The 18615-nt window shown below is 42.7% G+C and overlaps 4 protein-coding genes across 4 annotated transcripts; all 4 read right to left on the bottom strand.

The window, feature by feature from the left end:
* Positions 1-455: 455 nt before the first annotated feature.
* LOC124202604 (melanopsin-like) lies at positions 456-5227 on the bottom strand. The gene is made up of 6 exons (XM_046598964.1): positions 4597-5227; positions 4004-4134; positions 3085-3239; positions 1818-2655; positions 1305-1762; positions 456-1236 (listed from the first exon to the last, which is right to left on the bottom strand). Exons 1-5 carry the CDS (start codon positions 4914-4916, stop codon positions 1350-1352), a joined length of 1857 nt encoding a protein of 618 aa, XP_046454920.1. The 5' UTR covers positions 4917-5227; the 3' UTR covers positions 456-1236; positions 1305-1349.
* A 4429-nt stretch (positions 5228-9656) lies between these two features.
* Positions 9657-13757, bottom strand: LOC124202717 (melanopsin-like). The gene is made up of 5 exons (XM_046599100.1): positions 12982-13757; positions 12789-12919; positions 11037-11191; positions 10148-10982; positions 9657-10087 (listed from the first exon to the last, which is right to left on the bottom strand). The coding sequence occupies exons 1-5, from the start codon at positions 13233-13235 to the stop codon at positions 9747-9749; spliced, it is 1716 nt and encodes a 571-aa protein (XP_046455056.1). The 5' UTR covers positions 13236-13757; the 3' UTR covers positions 9657-9746.
* Positions 13758-15036: 1279 nt separating this feature from the next.
* Positions 15037-15708, bottom strand: LOC124201741. The gene is made up of 2 exons (XM_046597932.1): positions 15494-15708; positions 15037-15428 (listed from the first exon to the last, which is right to left on the bottom strand). The coding sequence occupies exons 1-2, from the start codon at positions 15657-15659 to the stop codon at positions 15253-15255; spliced, it is 342 nt and encodes a 113-aa protein (XP_046453888.1). The 5' UTR covers positions 15660-15708; the 3' UTR covers positions 15037-15252.
* A 1069-nt stretch (positions 15709-16777) lies between these two features.
* LOC124202918 lies at positions 16778-17653 on the bottom strand. Its single transcript, XM_046599424.1, has 4 exons — positions 17353-17653; positions 17182-17289; positions 17032-17115; positions 16778-16978 (listed from the first exon to the last, which is right to left on the bottom strand). The coding sequence occupies exons 1-4, from the start codon at positions 17494-17496 to the stop codon at positions 16778-16780; spliced, it is 537 nt and encodes a 178-aa protein (XP_046455380.1). The 5' UTR covers positions 17497-17653.
* Positions 17654-18615: the final 962 nt, after the last annotated feature.

Here is an 18615-nt window from a genome sequence, read left to right as displayed (position 1 = left end):
GCCGTCAACTAAAAAAAATCCAATAAACAAAACAAACTACCGGTAATTAACCACCAAAATTAAAGGGTGGCAGACAAGTACGGACTATTTTTATTTATTTTATTTATTTATAAAATTTATATAGTGCATTTTACATATCACAAAGATTGGATAAAATGACGCTATTAAATGTCAGCGCTCGTTGGGGATGAGGGATCGAAAGTTTAAGGAAAGAAAAACAGTTCCGCACTTACAATATGATAGAAAACGTGTAATAAGAACCGATAAACTTGCAGATTTTTATAGAAAATATGAAAAGACATGTAAGACTATATATTCTAGTCTCTAAATGTCTCACATTTTAGTGTTCTAGTCACTAGAACACTGTCATTTCACAACGAGATCTTCGTATCGAACTTTACGTTCGAAAAAAAGGTAGGCCTATCATCAGGGATTCATCCTGTGCTTCTGCCCACTGGACTGCCACCTACGAGCTCGTGAATCTACTACGTACATGAATTTTTCGTGAGTGTTTCGTCAACGGGTTCCGCCAATTTACTCTCGCGGCACGAAATTTGAATTTTCCATCAAAATCCGTCACTTGATAAGTTGATAATGAAGAAAATTTTTAATATTATTGCAGTATAGTTTAAGCATTCGACATAATTTTATTTGACTTTTTGGCCCACTTTAGACAACAATCAAGAGTATATAATAATTTGATTACAAATACGTTAAATTTTGGAAAAAAAAAAATTCTACCGGAGGCCATGGATTTGAATAAAGCACGTTGCTTATTGAAACATCTTGAGAATTTGACAAAGAATTAGAGTATTAAAATAAAGTAATGTCGTAAATTAAAAACTTATTAGCCTCTCCCTCTGGATGGTGGCTAATTTAACGATTCATTAAATAATTTAAAAAAATCGCTGTTGTTTAGGTCATTCAAGCCAATATGGAAAAGTAATTACCGATGCGTGTCGCTTCAGCCATAAACCAGGTAATTTAAAAGGTAACGATGCGCAACAGATGCTAATTGTTTGGCCACAACCTCTTCGACCTCCTGAGAATGAAAACGAGTGCCTCATTCAAATGGAGTCGACGATAAGTCCAATAGCTATTTTGGGGGAATGATCGAGAATCCCAGTGTTGTTTTCACTAGGATATCTACAAGTTTCTTGGAACAATTCCTCCTTCTCCAGAAGGACCATTCTGGTGGTTTCTGCCGTTGGATATGGTATACAAATTCAAGCGAATCTGCACGTGCCAGCAAAATGAATAGAGTTAACTGTACAAGGAAAAGAAACAAAAATTTCAAAATTTACCGTGGAACAAGGCGCCGCTGTTTGTGTGAATTAAACAAGGGGAATTTACATAGGCTCCACTGATGCTTGGCAGCTCTTTTGGCCTTTCAATTCCACTTCCGTTTTTATGCAGTGATCACAGGATTTGCTAGCTGCTAAGTTTCCTAAGTAGGATTGTCTTGAGCATGCGGAGGAGCTTTGCATGGGCTCGGAAGATCGCCTCTGCTGCGGAGTCGTCGAGTTGAGAAGTTGAATCACTCGCTCCTTTTTGACGGATTGTTGTACTTTGTCAACATCCGCCTCCTCTTGCACTTGCACCATCCGCAATGAGGAAGAGTTGGTGACAGAAGCCTCTTCCGTTGCCGAATGAGACTGTAGGCTTTGTTTGCTCAATCCGCTTCCTTTCCGCCAATTCCGGCCGCCTTTCGGAATATTCAGGCTGTTGATCCGCTTCATGCAAGACTTTTTCAAGTTCCCACCTAAATCAATTTAATTTAGAACCTTTTTTACTCTTGACACTTTGACAAGAAATACCTCCGCAAAGTTGCTGCTGTTCGTCTCCGGCGTCAGAGTGAAGCGAAGGCTTCGAGTGTCTTCCTGAGGCGGAAGAATCGTTCAACTTATGCGATGCCGAATCGCCGGAATTAATTCTGATGCTGCGACTTAAAGAGGAGAACACCACATGTAAATTGGACCGAGCCGAATTTCTGTTCTGATTCACGGCTCCTCTTATAACAATCATTGCCGTGTTGTTGCCTCCTCCGCGAATTCCGCCGTTCCCGCTGCTGTCCACGCTTTGACGACGCAAGAATTGACGGACGGAATTCCGGAACTGTGGGCTGGAGAATCCGTAAACCAAAGGATCAAAGACAATGGCCGTTTTGGCCAGGAAGGCCGGGATGGCCGTGGCCATGGGCGACAGTTTTATGGGCTGGCCGTCTTCGTCGACCGGGCCGAACTGGCCGATGAGACTGACGATGGCGTAAGGTGTCCAGGCCGTGTAGCAGAGCATGGCCAGCGACAAAATTATCAGCGCCGTCCGGACGTCCGTTTGCCTCCGCCTTTTGCGGAAGGAGACGGTCGTCTTGCTGAACGACATCCGACCATCGCTCGTCATAATTAACCGGGTCATTTCTCGGGAAGAGCGGACGATAAACCGGAAAATGGACGTGTAGCAAAAGGTCAGAACGGAAATGGGCAGAACGAATCCGAGTAATAAGAGGTAGATGTAATAGAGCCGATTGGACAGCGTTCGTGAAGTGTAATCCCATGAGCAGGTGACAAGAACTCCTTCCGGCATATAAGAGGACCACCCAAATAGCCACGGTGGAGTCACCAGGGCGGCGCAATGGAACCAAATACCCGCACAAATCTTTGAAGAACAAATTTTCATTGGAAATAATAATGTCGTTATTTATGGCGGTACCACTACGTTTGCCCTTTAGCGAGCACTTTACATCTAATTTGAATAATAAACATGCAAAAAAGAAAGTAATTGACGAGCTGATTCCATTCCACCCACCATATTTCTATCATGTTTTTAATTATTCAGTAAAATAACTAGGCCAACATAGATTGTTATTGGCTCTCAGCCCCCAAATAACTAAATGCTACCACTAAGCAACTGTTGCGCGTAATGCGATTAAATATCCTAATTATATTTCTATTTATATTATGGCACAAATGATAATAGAAAAAATTAAAAAAAAAAACAAAAAAACTCATCGATGTAAATCATATTAGAATAATCATATTAAAAAAATGTACAATTTGATCAGTAGGCGTATGAAATGTGATTTACTTTTTGCGCTTGACGTCGAGTTATCCGCCAGTTGGCGACAGCCGGGCGGCAACTGCTGGACGTGATGACAATGTACCGCTCACAGGCGATGGCTGACAGGGTCATGATGCTGTTGAGTCCGAAAAAGGCGACGCCCATCCCATACAAATTGCAACCTACAGGAATAAATCAGTTGAGAGAGAGTGTCTTGTTATCGATTTGTTTGTGTGTGTGTTCAGATTGTGGCACGCGCATATAAGAGGGGCCAATACGTGCCCCGCGATGGGTCCGAATCGTGTCGGTCGTCGTTATTTCGACACTAATGGGGTCTTCAAAACAGCACGCTCAATTCTGATTCTTCTGTTTGTCGTCTCGTCTGTTTGTATATGCGCCCAATGAAAATGTAATTACAACAGCAGGTACGTACATCTACAAAGGGAGTTGTTTCACTTCCAATTAAACGCAATCAATACCAAAATAGAGCTCACTACTCCGCAGCATCCCACGCTCCGGTCGTGATTATGTCCCTTCCGTCGTCGTCGTGTCTTGTCCGCCTTTATTGCGGAAGACAAAGGACATCATCGTCATCTGAGAGGGGGACATACACAAAACAATCCAAGGAGCCGTGAATGGCTGGCGGCAGCAACCGAGAGCATTTTCAAATGTGTGCTGCGGGTTCGATCGATCGGGAGAGAAATCACGCTGCGTCTTCTACTATATACTACTACTCATCACAACAGAGAAACGACAAAGGGATCCTGAACGATGTCGGATGCCGGGTTGGCGGACGAAAGTCAAGAGCGAACGCGATGGCCAAACAACAACAGAAAATCATCCCGTACATGATGAACTATTCACCAGGAAATCGACATTTTCCTCACAAAATGTCGATTCAGGGGATTTCCTTTTCTTCTGGATTCGCCGAATAAAATGTGCATACCTGTTTGGCCGAAAGACCAGCGGCCCCTGAACGCCGAGTAGACGGCCAGTGGGTGGAGACAACAGGCGAAGAAATCGCAGATGGTCAAGTTGATGATGAACACGTTGGCCGGCGTCCTTAGCCGTTTGAACCTGTTTGATTAGTAGTAGAAATGAAAATTGAGGAATCGTTCAATTATAAAGAGGAAAAAAAAACACGTAACTAAAAATAAAGGAGCCAATAATCTTTGAACGCTGCGTCATTAAAAATTGTCGGTTGATCGAATTCTGTACAGCAAGTGTAGCTGATTGATCGGAAACTCGGTCCTGATCGAAAAATCTTTTTGTGCTGTCAATGGTGGGATACATCATGTAAAGGTCATCGTTTACAAAACGACAAGACCTCCATTTCCACGGTCAATTTTCCGCCTGGCACTACCTTCCGGCATTATATTCAATTGAACGCACAAAAGAAAAGAATTGTGGGCTAAAATGTCGTTATAACTATGCGGCATTTTTCGTCTTGCGAACTGTTTTCCAATTGAAATTTGCACACAAAGCGGGGACTGCGGGAGTACAATTTCACGGTGGCAATCGAATTTCCGGTTCTGTTACCTCGCGAAGACGTAGAAAATCGAGGAATTGGCTGCCACTCCGAATAGGACGATAAGAGTCAGGAAAACTCCGAGCGTGATGTGGACCTCGGGCGGGATTGCACCCCTTTCCAAAAGTTGGCGTTGTTCGGCCGTCCACAAAGATTGGTCCCAGTCATCCCATTGGACCAGTGACGTCCGCTCTCCATCGAGACTCAGCTCACCGCTGCTGTTGTGATTAACAAATAAGTTTTCCGAGCTGCTGTAATTAAGCGTGAATTCGTCTGATGTGCGGGCCCCAGCGGGGAAACTAATCCAAGTGTAGTCATCACTCGTCGTCATTTTCTCAGCCGAAATGTTTTCAAAACTTTGTGAGAAACTAACCAACACTTTGATCCGACACAGAAATAAATACCTCGGGGGAGGTTACACGGTGTCACAGCATCGACACGACATCAAAAGGAGACCCTCGAGAGAGAGAGCGAGAGAGAGAGAGAGAGAGAGAGGGGGCGAATCGTTGGGTTCAAACTGTCACGCACGACTGTGATGTTTTGTTGGGATATCGTTGCGTGTAGTGGCTGGCTGGCGGCGTGTAGTGCCGACGGGAGTGCGCGCGCCGCACCAACGACGTCAAGGCGCGGACACTGGACTGAGAAGGGTGGCAAATTATTCAACGCCAAGAGGCCATCAAACTCGGTCCTCATGAGAAATGCAGAGAAAGAAAATATGGGGGCGAATAAATTCATAACTGTTTTCCTAAAAAGAATATCCAGAGTGGATGCATGGTCCACTTACGTAGGCTCGCCTACATTACATCTTCGGCGTCTTTCTGCATGATATTGGAAAAGGTGACGACTGGCAAACGAAATGGTGGAGAAACACGATCCTCCACTCGAGTCTATTCCTTTTGACGGCCCTCGTCTTTTTCTTCTGATGTTTTCTCCATCTTCACATTTGATGAGCCGATCCTTTCTCCTTCTGGAATTATTAAATTTCCCGCTATTATTTGATGTAGACAATTTTTCTTGTCACACATCGAAGGAATATAGATGAGACCGTAAATATTAAAAAAACGATGATAAAATGATGAAGATGAAATGAAAACCAGGGTTTGAAATGAAGGAGAATTACCTTAGGACTGTGTGTCGTCGATGCTGGCAAATAAGTATTAATCCGTGTGAGTGGAAGGACAGTGTAGCAAATCAGCCTCATTATGCATTTCAGCTCCAATTGGCGTTTGCATAACGACGATGTGTTGTGCACACTGATTTGGCCTTGTCGTCACTCGTCGTTCGATCGATAAATCTAAACGGCGCCTGTGAAAATCCTGTGTGTCCTCACGATATTTCCCCTTGTCAAGCCTTTTTTTTTTGTGGCGAATATCAAACGAATATCAAACTCGACTTCCAAGTAGGCAAACACCCACGTATTCGGAGAAATTCTCAGTCGTTTCTGTGCAAAGTGCCTTTATTCTCATCTCTACGGGATTTTGTTTTCATATTTAGACTCTCTGGGGGTTGCTGCCTGCGTCGGGATATTCTTCTCTCTGCTCTGTGTTATTTTGACTTTAATTCAAAAACTCTAAACTTTCACGGCGGCCAATAATTGACTTTATTAGGCAAATGACGGAAAAACTCGAGCCGTGAAAGGAAATGCTGTGATGCTCCTCGCTTCTCAAGTATCGTGCAACACTTGAACATCAAATCTTTGACTAAGTTCATTACCAGTTTTTATTTTTCCAGGTTACGTCACACAACTTTTGTTCAATTTGAATGTGTTTCGTCAGGCGGGAATGGCATCATGGAGGCCTTTACCCGCTGCTGAATTGAGGGCGACGGGTGGAAGAATCTGAAAGTTTATTATGGATTCCAACTTTTTACTCCACAAACTCCGTTTTTTTTATAGTCTTAGTTAAGGATTTAGCCGAGATTGCTTTTTCTCAACGATGCGAACGTGTCGAGTTTGAGCTCTCAGAGGTTCCGTGTCACGCCGACCGTGCATTTGAAATCAAGTCGCCAATTTCACGGAAACCAAACGGAGATGTCGGCTGCTGTAAAATCAGGAATCGGATTAATTGCTTGCATGTGTCTTCCCCCACCGACTAGAGAGATAAGAGTAAGGTATACCCCTTCACCTGTACTCGGAACGACAGCCCAATTAATTGTAGACATAATTTTGGCAAACGGTTAGGCCTTTGCATGTAGAATCGATCGGTGGCAAAATGTTGCAAAATTTGAATTTCGTTCAAGAGAAAAAAAAGACCAAAAGTCAGCGAAAAGAGATGAGAAAGATAATTAAAACCAAAACAGATGATGTGGCAAAAAGAAATCATTATAATAATAAAAGAACGAATGGGGAGAAGGGGGGGGGGAGGCGGATTGGAAATATGCCGAGCCTATTGCTAATTAAAAATTCAAGATTCAGCATATTTATGCTGATGATGCGTTACAGCCCTTGCAATCAAATTGTAGGAGGACAATAGGCCTTTTGACAATGGCACACACAAATTCTGAAAAGCTCTTAGAAGTTACAGTGTAAACCTACCGGGCAATGCGAAAATTTTGTTACCTTCCCACGGGCATGTCGGGTACACAGTGAACCTAATTATCTGAAAGGGAGGAAAAACATTCATCTTTAAAAGCTATGAAAGTGAATTTTTCATGTTCGAATGAGCAAGCCGACTTTACAACATTTGCGCCAGGTAGACGGCCATTCAATCAAAAAAGATGTTAAATATTGTGCGTGTGTCAAGGCACCGGCACCACGAAATTTTGGTGCCCGCCTCTCGTCCAGCCACATCAAAGGCGGGATTTGCTATGGCCTTATTTCATCATTTAATTTTTCCTTTGGCATCGTCGTGGATGTAATTGAAACCTACCGGATGGTATCCGCAAATACCCCCCATCACCAACACAAAGGAAGAATTTTTTCAGGTTCACATCAAAGCTTCGATTATCCTATGATGGACCCCAAAAGGATTTTTACGGACAGTGTATACGTTTGAGGTAAAAAAAAATGTAGCCAATAATATGATAACCTTATTTGGTAGGTTAGAGCATCTCCAAGGGTAGAAATGTGCCAAAAGAGTCAAAGGATCGAGAGGCGGATGGCTGGCCGAGTGTAATACCGACAACGACATCCAGGACCAGCCGATCAATATAGCGACACAGACGTACGAAATGGATATTCCTGACGTAATATTTTCAATGCATCTCTGCAGAAATAAAAAAAAAAAAAAAAAAAAAAAAAACGTGACAGCGCGAGACGGGACCTGAAAACGCATTTTGATATGTTTTCGGAACGGATCGTTCTACATAGCAATCACTCCCGGATTTCATGCATCAAAAGAGGAAGGAAGATTAAAACCATCAAAATTCAGAAACCGGTTTCTTTTTAAATTATTTCCGTACGCTTCGAATGGAATTGTATCCATTTCTTTTTCTTTCCGGGTCGGGAATATCCACATTTCCCGAATATTCGAAATGACAATCTCTAGTTTCTCACTTGATCCATATGAGAATGTTCGATCAGTTGCCCCCCCCCCCCCCCTCAACGGTCAGCTACTCCTTATCAGGTGTCCACTACAAAAAACCTTCTGACGATGTCTCCGTATTGTAATCTAGGCTTCTTTTTTTTTAGTCTAGTCAAACGAAATTCAATCACGCAAAAACAATTAACTCGTATTCTATCAGTTTGTTGTCGTTTTAAATTTCTGGATCTCCAACGACAAGGAATGAGAAACTTTAAACGTTCATTTTTTAACTTTCTTACGCAATGTGGTAACAATCTGGCGGCAACCGCGGCATTTGTCATGTGTGGGCCAAGTCCTGCGTGCGTCATCAACGGTTGTATTGTGTCATTGCCACGTCCTCCTTCTACTGCCAACATGTTGTCCACGTCTCAGCTTCGTCAACATTAATACTAGCACATCCTTTACATTGCTTTTCTGTGTCTAGCTCTGCCAGTTCCCAGCGGATTCCGTTGTACGTCGGATTCCGTTGTACGTCATCGTTTTCTTGTAGACACGAACAACTGTCAGTCGGATACACATGGGAGGGAGACATTCGGGTGGGCATAAAAACAGGAGCTCCCACAGTTCTTTCGTGGATAAGTGTTTCCTGATTTTACAGATCCAACATGAACACAAGTGTTTGTCAATACGTATTTAGGCCTAGTCTTTTCCGTTCAAAAGTGTTAGTACTAATTTAAATTTCTAGTTCGCTGAATATTGAAAAACAAAAACAGAAAAGAACATTTGAAAGTAGGACTCATTGTTTCGGAGCTGAACTACACTGCTACCTTTGCTTCCTTTACTGCTGAACTCGTTGCCCGCGCTCATTCCCCAGCCCACGGCTCCTTCTTACTCTATCGGGTGACCAGTGCTACTAAACTACCCTGTCAAGGATTCCAAAGCGAAGCTAAAGCTCCTCAGAATGTCCAGTCCCAAGTCTTCTAAACTATTGCGGAAATGACAGTGATGTTTCGCCGGCTTCCTAGTTGCAACCAAAACGGCCGCTTTGGTCGGAACGGGAGCTTCAATAAAGTAGGATTGATCAAATTGTAAAGCTCGTCCGGTTGAGTCGGCGGTTGTTGTATGCAAGTGGTAATGAGAAATGGCGCATGCAACGCTGCCTTCCGACGCTGAAAGCTTTACAATTCGCTGAATAGTTATCCTGTTCTTCCGAGAAATTCCTCGCTGTCAAAGCCTTGAACGCAATAACAAACTATACCGTACCCAGGCCTTTTGATTTCGTTTCCCGATTGTTTCTCATTCAGACGGTACAATTTTCCTCGTTTCCTTTCAGGCTATACGTCGTTGTGTTCATCATCAAATAAATACGTGGAAATCCTTTTTGTCTTCGAAAAACCATTTCTAGGCAACGGCATCGCTTCATCGTGCTACGCAACATCGGGAAATCACGAAGACCTTAACCAGGAAAAAAACAAACGTGATTTTTCAGGGCGGTTTCATTATGGCGAGCTAGTGCGTACTACGTTAGCCGCACGTCATTCATTGACGTCAGGAAAATCGCACACGAATTGAATATTATAAATGCCATTTAAACTAAAACGAAAAATGAATTTAACATTTACCGTGTATTTGGTGTATCCTGGATATGTCAATCGAAATGTTTGATTGGAAAAATGTTTGACGCAAATTGAAACATGAAATCACTGGTCGAAGGATGTGCTCACTGGAAGAAGATTCTTCCGGCATTTTCCAGATCGGCGCATCATATCTGCTTCCGAAAAACGTCGACGGATCCGTTTATTATTCCCCTGGTGATCCATTTTGTTGGCTGCAAGCTCAGCATTGTGGGATGGTTGGTGATGGAATAAATATAACTCGTCCTCTTTCCGGAAGATCATCTGCCGCAGTGCCAGCGAATGCGTTGACACGTCCTCCAGCAGAGAACAACGGCTGTTGCTCAATTTATTTTTCTGCGGAATGCTTCCGGCCGGAATTTTAAAGCTGTTCTTCTGCTTCATGCAAGACTTTCTCAAATTCTCACCTAATTGTAATAACACGATAATATCGATCCAGTAAGACACAGATTCATTTGCATAAATACCTCGGCGAAATTGCTGCTCATTGATGTCCACGTCAGTTGGAAGACGGAATTGTGGGATCTGCTGTACAGCCAGCGGCGTTGAAACGGAAGGATCGTTTGACATCTTTTTGGAGAGCGGATCCTTTGGAAACATCCGGGCATTGCGACTGAAAGACGAGACGGTGGCGCGTGAACTTGCACGCGAATTCTGGATCGCCGTCCTAGTCATTGCCATGTTGTTTGGTCCGGCACGATTACCGGCGTTGCCACTGCTGGAAATACTTTGCTGGCGGAGAATTTGGCGGACGGAATTCCGGAACTGAGGGCTGGAGAATCCGTAGACCAACGGATCGAAAACGATGGCAGTTTTGGCCAGAAATGCCGGGATGGAGGTCACCATGGGTGAGAGCTTCAACTCGCCATCCTCGTCGACTGGGCCGAATTGGCCGATGAGACTGACAATGGTGTACGGCGTCCAGGCCGTGAAGCAAAGAATGGCCAGCGACAGAATGATCAGCGCCGTCCGGACGTCCGTCTGCCTCCGCCTTTTACGGAAGGATACGGTAGATTTGCTGAAAGATGTCGTGCCGTCGCTCGTCATAATTAGACGGGTGATCTCCTTGGACGAGCGCAGGATGAACCGGAAAATGGCCGCATAGCAAAACGTCAAAACGGAAACGGGCAAGAAGAATCCGAAGAACAAGAGGTAAAAGTAGTAGAGCCGATTGGACAGCGTTCGTGAAGTGTAATCCCATGAGCAGGTGACTAGAACTCCTTCCGGCAGGTAGGAGGACCATCCAAAAAGTAAAGGCGGGGAGACCAGGGCGGCGCAATGGAGCCAAATTCCAGCACAAACCTGCATCAACCAAATTTCTATTGACGACGAATGAAAGGTAATGAACTGTTTCACCTTTTGCGCTTGTCGACGCGTAATCCGCCACTTGGCAACAACCGGCCGGCAGCTGCTAGACGTGATGACAATGTACCGCTCACAAGCGATGGCTGACAGGGTCACGATGCTGTTGAGTCCGAAGAAGGCGACGCCCATTCCATACCAGTTACAACCTACAGTATGAAAAAATTAGGGTATTATTATGCACAGTACGTGAACTTATCTTTATTTCATAGCCTTGGTATTTACTCCAGCGGAGTCAAAACAAAAGTTGGTTGTTAATTTGAAGAAAAAAAAGCGCTGGAATAAAACGAAAACCCGTTTCTCGTCGATTGCATTTTCAATTACAAATGATCAACGTAGTGAATGGCATCTCCTGATTGCCACACCTCCCAAGTGTCATTCACTCTTTGTCTTCCTACAGATTATTCATCCATCCTTTTCTAAGGAGTAAAATAAAGGGCGTGTGGGCCGATGAAATGGAAACTTTTGAAACTGAGCTCCCATCGATCCATCAGTGAAATCCGTGCTCGAATCTTTACGCAAAAGGGCACGAGGAACGAAAAAGCTGGTCGCTTTCACATGAGATGCATCTCGGCGTGTGGCCAGATGCATTTGCACCTTTTCAACATGTATGTGTGGCTGTGTGCCCTATCGTTCTTTGGTCTTGTGAGATCCCGAAAACTTGAGAAACCTTACTCGATGACATTTAACCGTGCTGGGTTGATTAATAGCATCAAAATTAAACGAAGTCATAGAGATTCACCGGATACACTTGTCTTAATAAAATATTTGCTTAATTATGTAAGACGTCGGGGGTTCTATGGGTCAGCCAGCCTGGACTCGTGTCGCATGTCCTCTTATCCTCCACCCACTGCATTGTGTAATATTTAGCTGACAGGAGCAGAGCAGCACCAGACCACCAGACACGACGATGGCGGAATAATGGATGGAGCCGGAAGCGTACTTAAATGCCAAGTTTTTCATACGCAAGGCTCCTCATATAGGAGGGGAAGACCAGTGCTCAGGGATCTACCGCCGTTTCTTTATTTGTTAATAACAAGGTCGGATGATGGGCTCTCTAAGGATTTTTCAACAGCTTTGACGCCAAGTTCTTGGGAGTGAACCTAAATCTTATCACTTCAAGAGTTGAAGAATAACGTAAAGTTACTCCTTACTGAATGCATCAGAGATATCTCATAAGTTGTTTTATTCGGCTGGCGTTTCGGAGATGTTTTCCATTGTTGAACGCAACATCCAGTTCCTCATTACTCGTCTAAGATCTTGACTCTTTGGCAGGGATAGGGGGGCAAAGGGAGGAAACAAGGATTCCGTCTACGAGGATCGATGAGTCAAGTGGCTCTCGCTTTTAAGGGATGCCATATTCGTCATTTGAAATCAACACTCTCAGCACTTATTTTCCTTCTCGCCATTTGCGCCAGTTTACAGCTTGCCAAGCTTTTCAATAAGAGTTGCATCCACCTAGGCCAGGGACTTTTCAATTTCATAAACGTCTAACTAGTTCTAGTTCACTACACATCAGCACTTTTACTCCTTGACATCTTATATTTATATTCCTTCTTTGCTTACTGACTTTACAAAAGGAATACTAAAATGGGGCTCAATACTTTTCACCTTAAGGACTAAGTTAACTGGAGGGAGGGGGGGGGGTCAAGGTAACTTTAAAAAATAGCTTTTAACAGGCTCTTATTCTATTGAATTATATTAATAAGATCTTTGTAAATTCAATAGGTCTGTAGTAACTCCTACCTGTTTGGCCGAAAGACCAGCGGCCCCTGAATGCGGAGTAGACGGCCAGTGGGTGGAGACAACAGGCGAGGAAATCGCAGATGGTCAAGTTGATGATGAACACGTTGGCCGGCGTCCTCAGCCGTTTGAACCTGCGATTCACAATCTGAGAATGAGCGTCCATCATTTAATCGAGGAAAAAAATGACGAGTACCTGGAGAAGACGTAAAGGATGGTGGAATTGGCGGCGAAACCGAAGAGGACAATGAAACTGAGGAGGACGCCAAGGGCGACGTGAACTTGGCGCGGGATCCCGCCATGTTCCAGAAGTTGGCGCTGCTCCGGCGTCCACAGCGACACGTCCCAATCGTCCCAATCGATGCCCAGCGTCTCGTTGCTGTCATCGATAATCCAGGTGGTGGCGTTGATCGTCCACAAATACCCAGCACTGTCGTTGCTACTTGTCATATTGGTTTATCAGTTTTATTTTATTTTCCTACGAGATTCGCACAACACTCGCTAAAAATTCTTCCAACATAAAAATAAGAAAATGGAGTAATCACTTTGGTTGATATTCGGTCCCGTAAAGGCACCAGAACCAATCCCGCCACCATGGGGTCGATCAGCCGTTGGCGGCTCGACACTGGAGTCTGCCAGTCAAACTTCCCGACCGTGGGTTAATGATTCTTTACGGAAGGAGGAAGAGGCGGAAGTTGAAGAATCCTCCAAGCACGGGAGATGTTGCGCGCGCATCGGTACATCCGTGTGAAATTGTTTCCATGTGAAGGTTCGTAAATTAAAGCCAACCGGAACTTGTACTTTTACAACTTTGGGATCTGTTTGCCACTTTACACATAAATCACGACTGTCAATTACAAATTGAGATATATCAGATCAAAACTTGGTGACTTTCAGAAGACCTAACTTGAGTCGATTATTGACGCATCTATCCTTTCCATCGTCTATTTACGACACCAAAATTTATATCAATAGCAGGGATTTGAATAACGAATTTAAAAGGAGGGGTGCTCTCAGACTAACACGCAATACGTCTGTTAACTCTTGTGTTAATAATGTCATACGTCGTTGAATATGGCATAGATCGCAAATTGATATTTCAAACTTGGTATTCCAACATTGAATTTCTTGGAAACCAAATCAATACAGACAGACTTTCTATGTAGTCTTTAAATCTATTATCACTATTGGGGGAAACATCGCGTAGACCATCGGAAGTCAGTAGTCACTAGGCAAACAGAAGCAAACCAGCAGCGGAATTTTTCGGATGTCGGTGCAGGCAAATGTCATCGTGCAAAAGGTCGGGGGAAAAAAAGGAGAAAACAATAATGGAAATGGAAGCAGTACACGTAGGAAGACGACGGCAAAGTGAATCGAAGTATATTCAATAAAAGAAGGTGAAAAGACGGCGAAAGTGAATGCGGATCGATCGTTTGTTCAAATTTCCGACTCGAAACCTTTATGATAGTTCAACAGATTGAACGGACATGGAAAATGTACTCTTGAATAGCATTTTCTAGGTCAACTCATATTGCATGAATTCCATTTGCCGAGCAATGCGGCTGCTTGCTGGTTCCGTCCCGCGTTCTTATTATTAAGAACGAATTCAGCGGCCCACATTGTCGGAGGTACGCTGATTCTCATGGAACCATTGCTAATTTGATTAGCAAGTTCACATTGGAATTCGTTGTCACGCTTGCGGAATTCGACCCGTACGACTGAACAATAAAGGCGCCTTCATTGCTTCGACGCTCACTGTGACAATCTAGTCCAAGGCACACACGCAAGCAAATCGATTCGCGACCGCATAAAACATGCATTACTTTTACGCGATCCTATTAGGTTGGCCACCCACCGAAAAGAATAGATCTGTTGAAAAAGTTAGGGACATCAAAGCTTAGATTTATCGATAATATATCGGCTATCCTCAATGTGTGGAACGTATTAATCAATGTAGTTCATCTCCAAACTTAGTTCACTATGTCGGAATTCAAGGGTCTAGGTAGTTGGGTAAGTGGAGCGCATCGAGGCCGAGTTTGAAGTGGTTGGCGTTGATGTACTGCCTACTACATGGCAGGACACGAAATGGGGTAAATCAGTTAAGGCCAGCGCAAAAGGTCCAAAGGGACCGTGAGAGTTTTGTTCTAAATACACTTGATAAAACACACAATCAACAACGATTATCAGTCCATTCGAAAACCGCCATCCCCCGTTACTTTTCACTTTAAATTTTACTGAATTTGGATTTGGATTACAATCGACCGGTGGTTTGTATTTTGCTGTTTTCAACAAAAAAGAAAATTCGAAACGTTCTTCACCCTAATGTCAAACAAGGTTTAAAACATGAAAACTGTCTCTAAAAAGAATTTGATTATCAACACAAAAAAAGGAAAGAAAAAGGAAAAAAAAAAAGGAAAATGTACTTCAAATTTAGAAGCGTTTCGTTTGAAAATATCTACTACGAACATTAGAAAGGCCTGTTGTTTGAATGATCTTGAAAATGCGACCATGAATAGTACTGAGGGTAATAAGGCTGCTTATCTCGATTGGACATGGGTAGTCGGGAATCAAATGACTCGGATTTATCTTCTGGGTAGTCCTTGTAGTGATGTTGGCTCAAAGAAAGATTTCCCTCCAATGACCCTTCATTCGGAATTGAAAACAAATCACTCAGGGCAAATAAGCTAAATGAAATCTAAAACGGTTACCTTTAGACGAAACTGTATCGGATGCCAATGGGACACTGCCGTTACTGCTCATTCCTAATCCTCGTTGAAAACGGGGCAGGAATTGTCGAGGTGTAAAATTAGATTTGAAACGATGAGCAGCAGGTGCCGCTGATGAGTGTGCTGTCGCCACAAAGTTCGAGGTCATCTTGTTCAAAGGTAGCGGTGTTTTCAGTTCGCTCGACTCTCCAGAGAATCGACATAAAACGATTAAAAATTATTTTCAACGAATTTTAATATTCCTATTTTAACAAGCGATCCACGATTCAAGTAGACCGAAATCATGGAGGGGCTTTCCAGATCTAAATCCGGAAAAGGCCTTAAAAATATAAAAAAAATATAGGGATGTTTGTCTTCGCACGCCGGATTTACCTGCGTTTGCAGAATTACAAAATTCCCACCCGTTTAGGAGTTATTTAGCTCTAAAGTTTGGGTTTTTTGAATTTTGTCAGAAAGTGGGGGGGCTTTGACATCCATTTTCGGAAAAGCGGGGGAGCTAGGGAAAAAACTAATTTTTTCAAAAGGTTTATTGCATACTCAACCACCGAAATCCAAAAGGAATTTCCTTTCCGGATTTTATTGGTTGAGATATGACTGATTTAGTGAAAGGATAATTTAGCTGGTTTCCCTCCCTGGCTTGCAGCCATTTTTTCGTACGGTCCGCTGCGCTCCTGGCGGAAGCCAGCAGAAGGTCTTATATATCGGCCTTCACATTAGACCCATTGCATTTATACAGGCCTTCATATATAGTTAACCCAGATTTCTTATTGGCCGATGTATAAGACCTTCTGCTGGCTTCCGCCAGGAGCGCAGCGGACCGTACGAAAAAATGGCTGCAAGCCAGGGAGGGAAACCAGCTAAATTATCCTTTCACTAAATCAGTCATATCTCAACCAATAAAATCCGGAAAGGAAATTCCTTTTGGATTTCGGTGGTTGAGTATGCAATAAACCTTTTGAAAAAATTAGTTTTTTCCCTAGCTCCCCCGCTTTTCCGAAAATGGATGTCAAAGCCCCCCCACTTTCTGACAAAATTCAAAAAACCCAAACTTTAGAGCTAAATAACTCCTAAACGGGTGGGAATTTTGTAATTCTGCAAACGCAGGTAAATCCGGCGTGCGAAGACAAACATCCCTATATTTTTTTTATATTTTTAAGGCCTTTTCCGGATTTAGATCTGGAAAGCCCCTCCATGATTTCGGTCTACTTGAATCGTGGATCGCTTGTTAAAAAGATTATGATTTTAAAAAAAAACGACAAAATCCTTTTATTTACCTTGAAACGGACTCCAAACGGAGGGATTATCTGAATGCAGTCGACCACGTTTCACCCCAAAGGAAGAACTTTGTTGTTCTAAATAGTCAAAATTTTTCCTTGGCTTTTTGTCAGTTGGTTGATGATGGGATTGTGTATTATTGGAAACCTTTCTTTGGACATAACTGTGTGCAAGTGGAATACCCAAATCTCCCTGTAGAATTAAAGTTAGTAGTTGAACTTTTATTGTGAACATTTAAAAGTTACTGGACGAGATGGATGTTTCAAGTCGAGTAGAGACTGCCTCATAACAGGACCTTCATTTACCCTTTTGGGAGCCTTTAACTCACCCTTTAATGAAACAAAACAAAATGTTGAATTTGTTTATAACTTGAACTGTTAAGTGACGAAACTTACCAAAGTTTTAGTTGGTGAATTGGGCTCAAAATGTTTTTGATATTTTGATTGGGTTTTGTTGAAATGTAGAGATCTGTCAACTTTTGTTTCCCGAGGTTTGTTGCTGATCTAAAATTTGTATGAGATCATTCTAGAACAACCAACTAAACAAAGAAATGTATTATTTAGTACCCTCACACCGCTGTTGTCGGGAGCAGAAGTATGCTGATGATGAGACGATCGACTTGTAGTGCTATGATCTGCAGCAGGTGCAATTTTCCTAAGTCTGTTATTGCTGTACACATTTTTAGGGGGCTCTCTATTCATTTTTGACATTGGACTATTTCCCAATCACAACGTTGTTGATACAAATTCAGGAATAAGAATGAAATATTTGGTTATACAGAAGCAGTTCTAAAATGTCTGTCAGCCCATGTGTCTTTGTGCATCCATACACGATCTGGCCGCATGGTAACTGTTTTACTGTTTAATGTTTATCGTTAGCAGACGACATGAGTTTTTTTACGTATTCTTTTTATGCAAGAAGTAAATGGTCAAAATTGGAATATGTAAATTGTTAAGATCACTCTAATATTTAAAAATGTGTTTCTTAAAATTATAATTTCTTTTTCAATCTTCATCTGGCACAATGACACCTGATTTTTAAATAATTTACATTTTCTCCTACAGAATATATTGGTATTGGTATCAACGCGCGTTTTTACCATCAGTTTGAAAGTTTTCTATTAACAAAATTAACCCGATTTCAAGCACCCTGTTTTGTTTGGAACAAAGTGAACGAAACCGTCAAGTCAAGTCAAATTATGAGACGAAATTATCCCTTTGCATCGCTGTCGAGGGTCAATTAAGGGTGTTCAGCCGTCATCATAAGAACGCCAAGTTAATAAGTTATTGTTAGACCCCTTTTCCTATTTGAGAAGTTGGTTATAAGTTTGCCTGTCATTCTGTCATTTCCAGTTTGTCATCACAGACAGGCAAGAAAACTAATAATGGAACCGTCGGTCAGTCCTCAAATCTATTCGGAGTTTTCAGACGTCTAGCCCAGTTGTTTAAACACAAGCAATGTCCAATTGATCTGAAATTAATAGCTTAATCTAAATCCACTAGGCATAACGTCGCAAATTATGTCCCTTCAATGTGACTTAAGTCACAGGTGTAAAATGTCTTGGAGAAAAGAATTGAGAAAACCAGTTTAGCTCACCTAACCACGCGCTATTGAAAACCCGTGGAACGAGAACTATAAATAGGTTTACTTACACGCAATTGTCAAATAGTTTTTCGTGGAAGAAAATGGGTGCCATTAAGGTGTACGGGGATTGGCAGTTTTAAAGCACTTTCATTTGAGATTATCAGCAGTGACGATCGCCAGAAAATTTATTCATGCATATACCGAGCCCGAAATCAACAATAATACATGGGGGCACTTTCCAGATG

Source organism: Daphnia pulex, chromosome 9 (assembly GCF_021134715.1).
Source record: "Daphnia pulex isolate KAP4 chromosome 9, ASM2113471v1".
Lineage (NCBI taxonomy): Eukaryota > Metazoa > Arthropoda > Branchiopoda > Diplostraca > Daphniidae > Daphnia > Daphnia pulex.
This window is presented reverse-complemented; position numbering and strand designations above follow the sequence as displayed.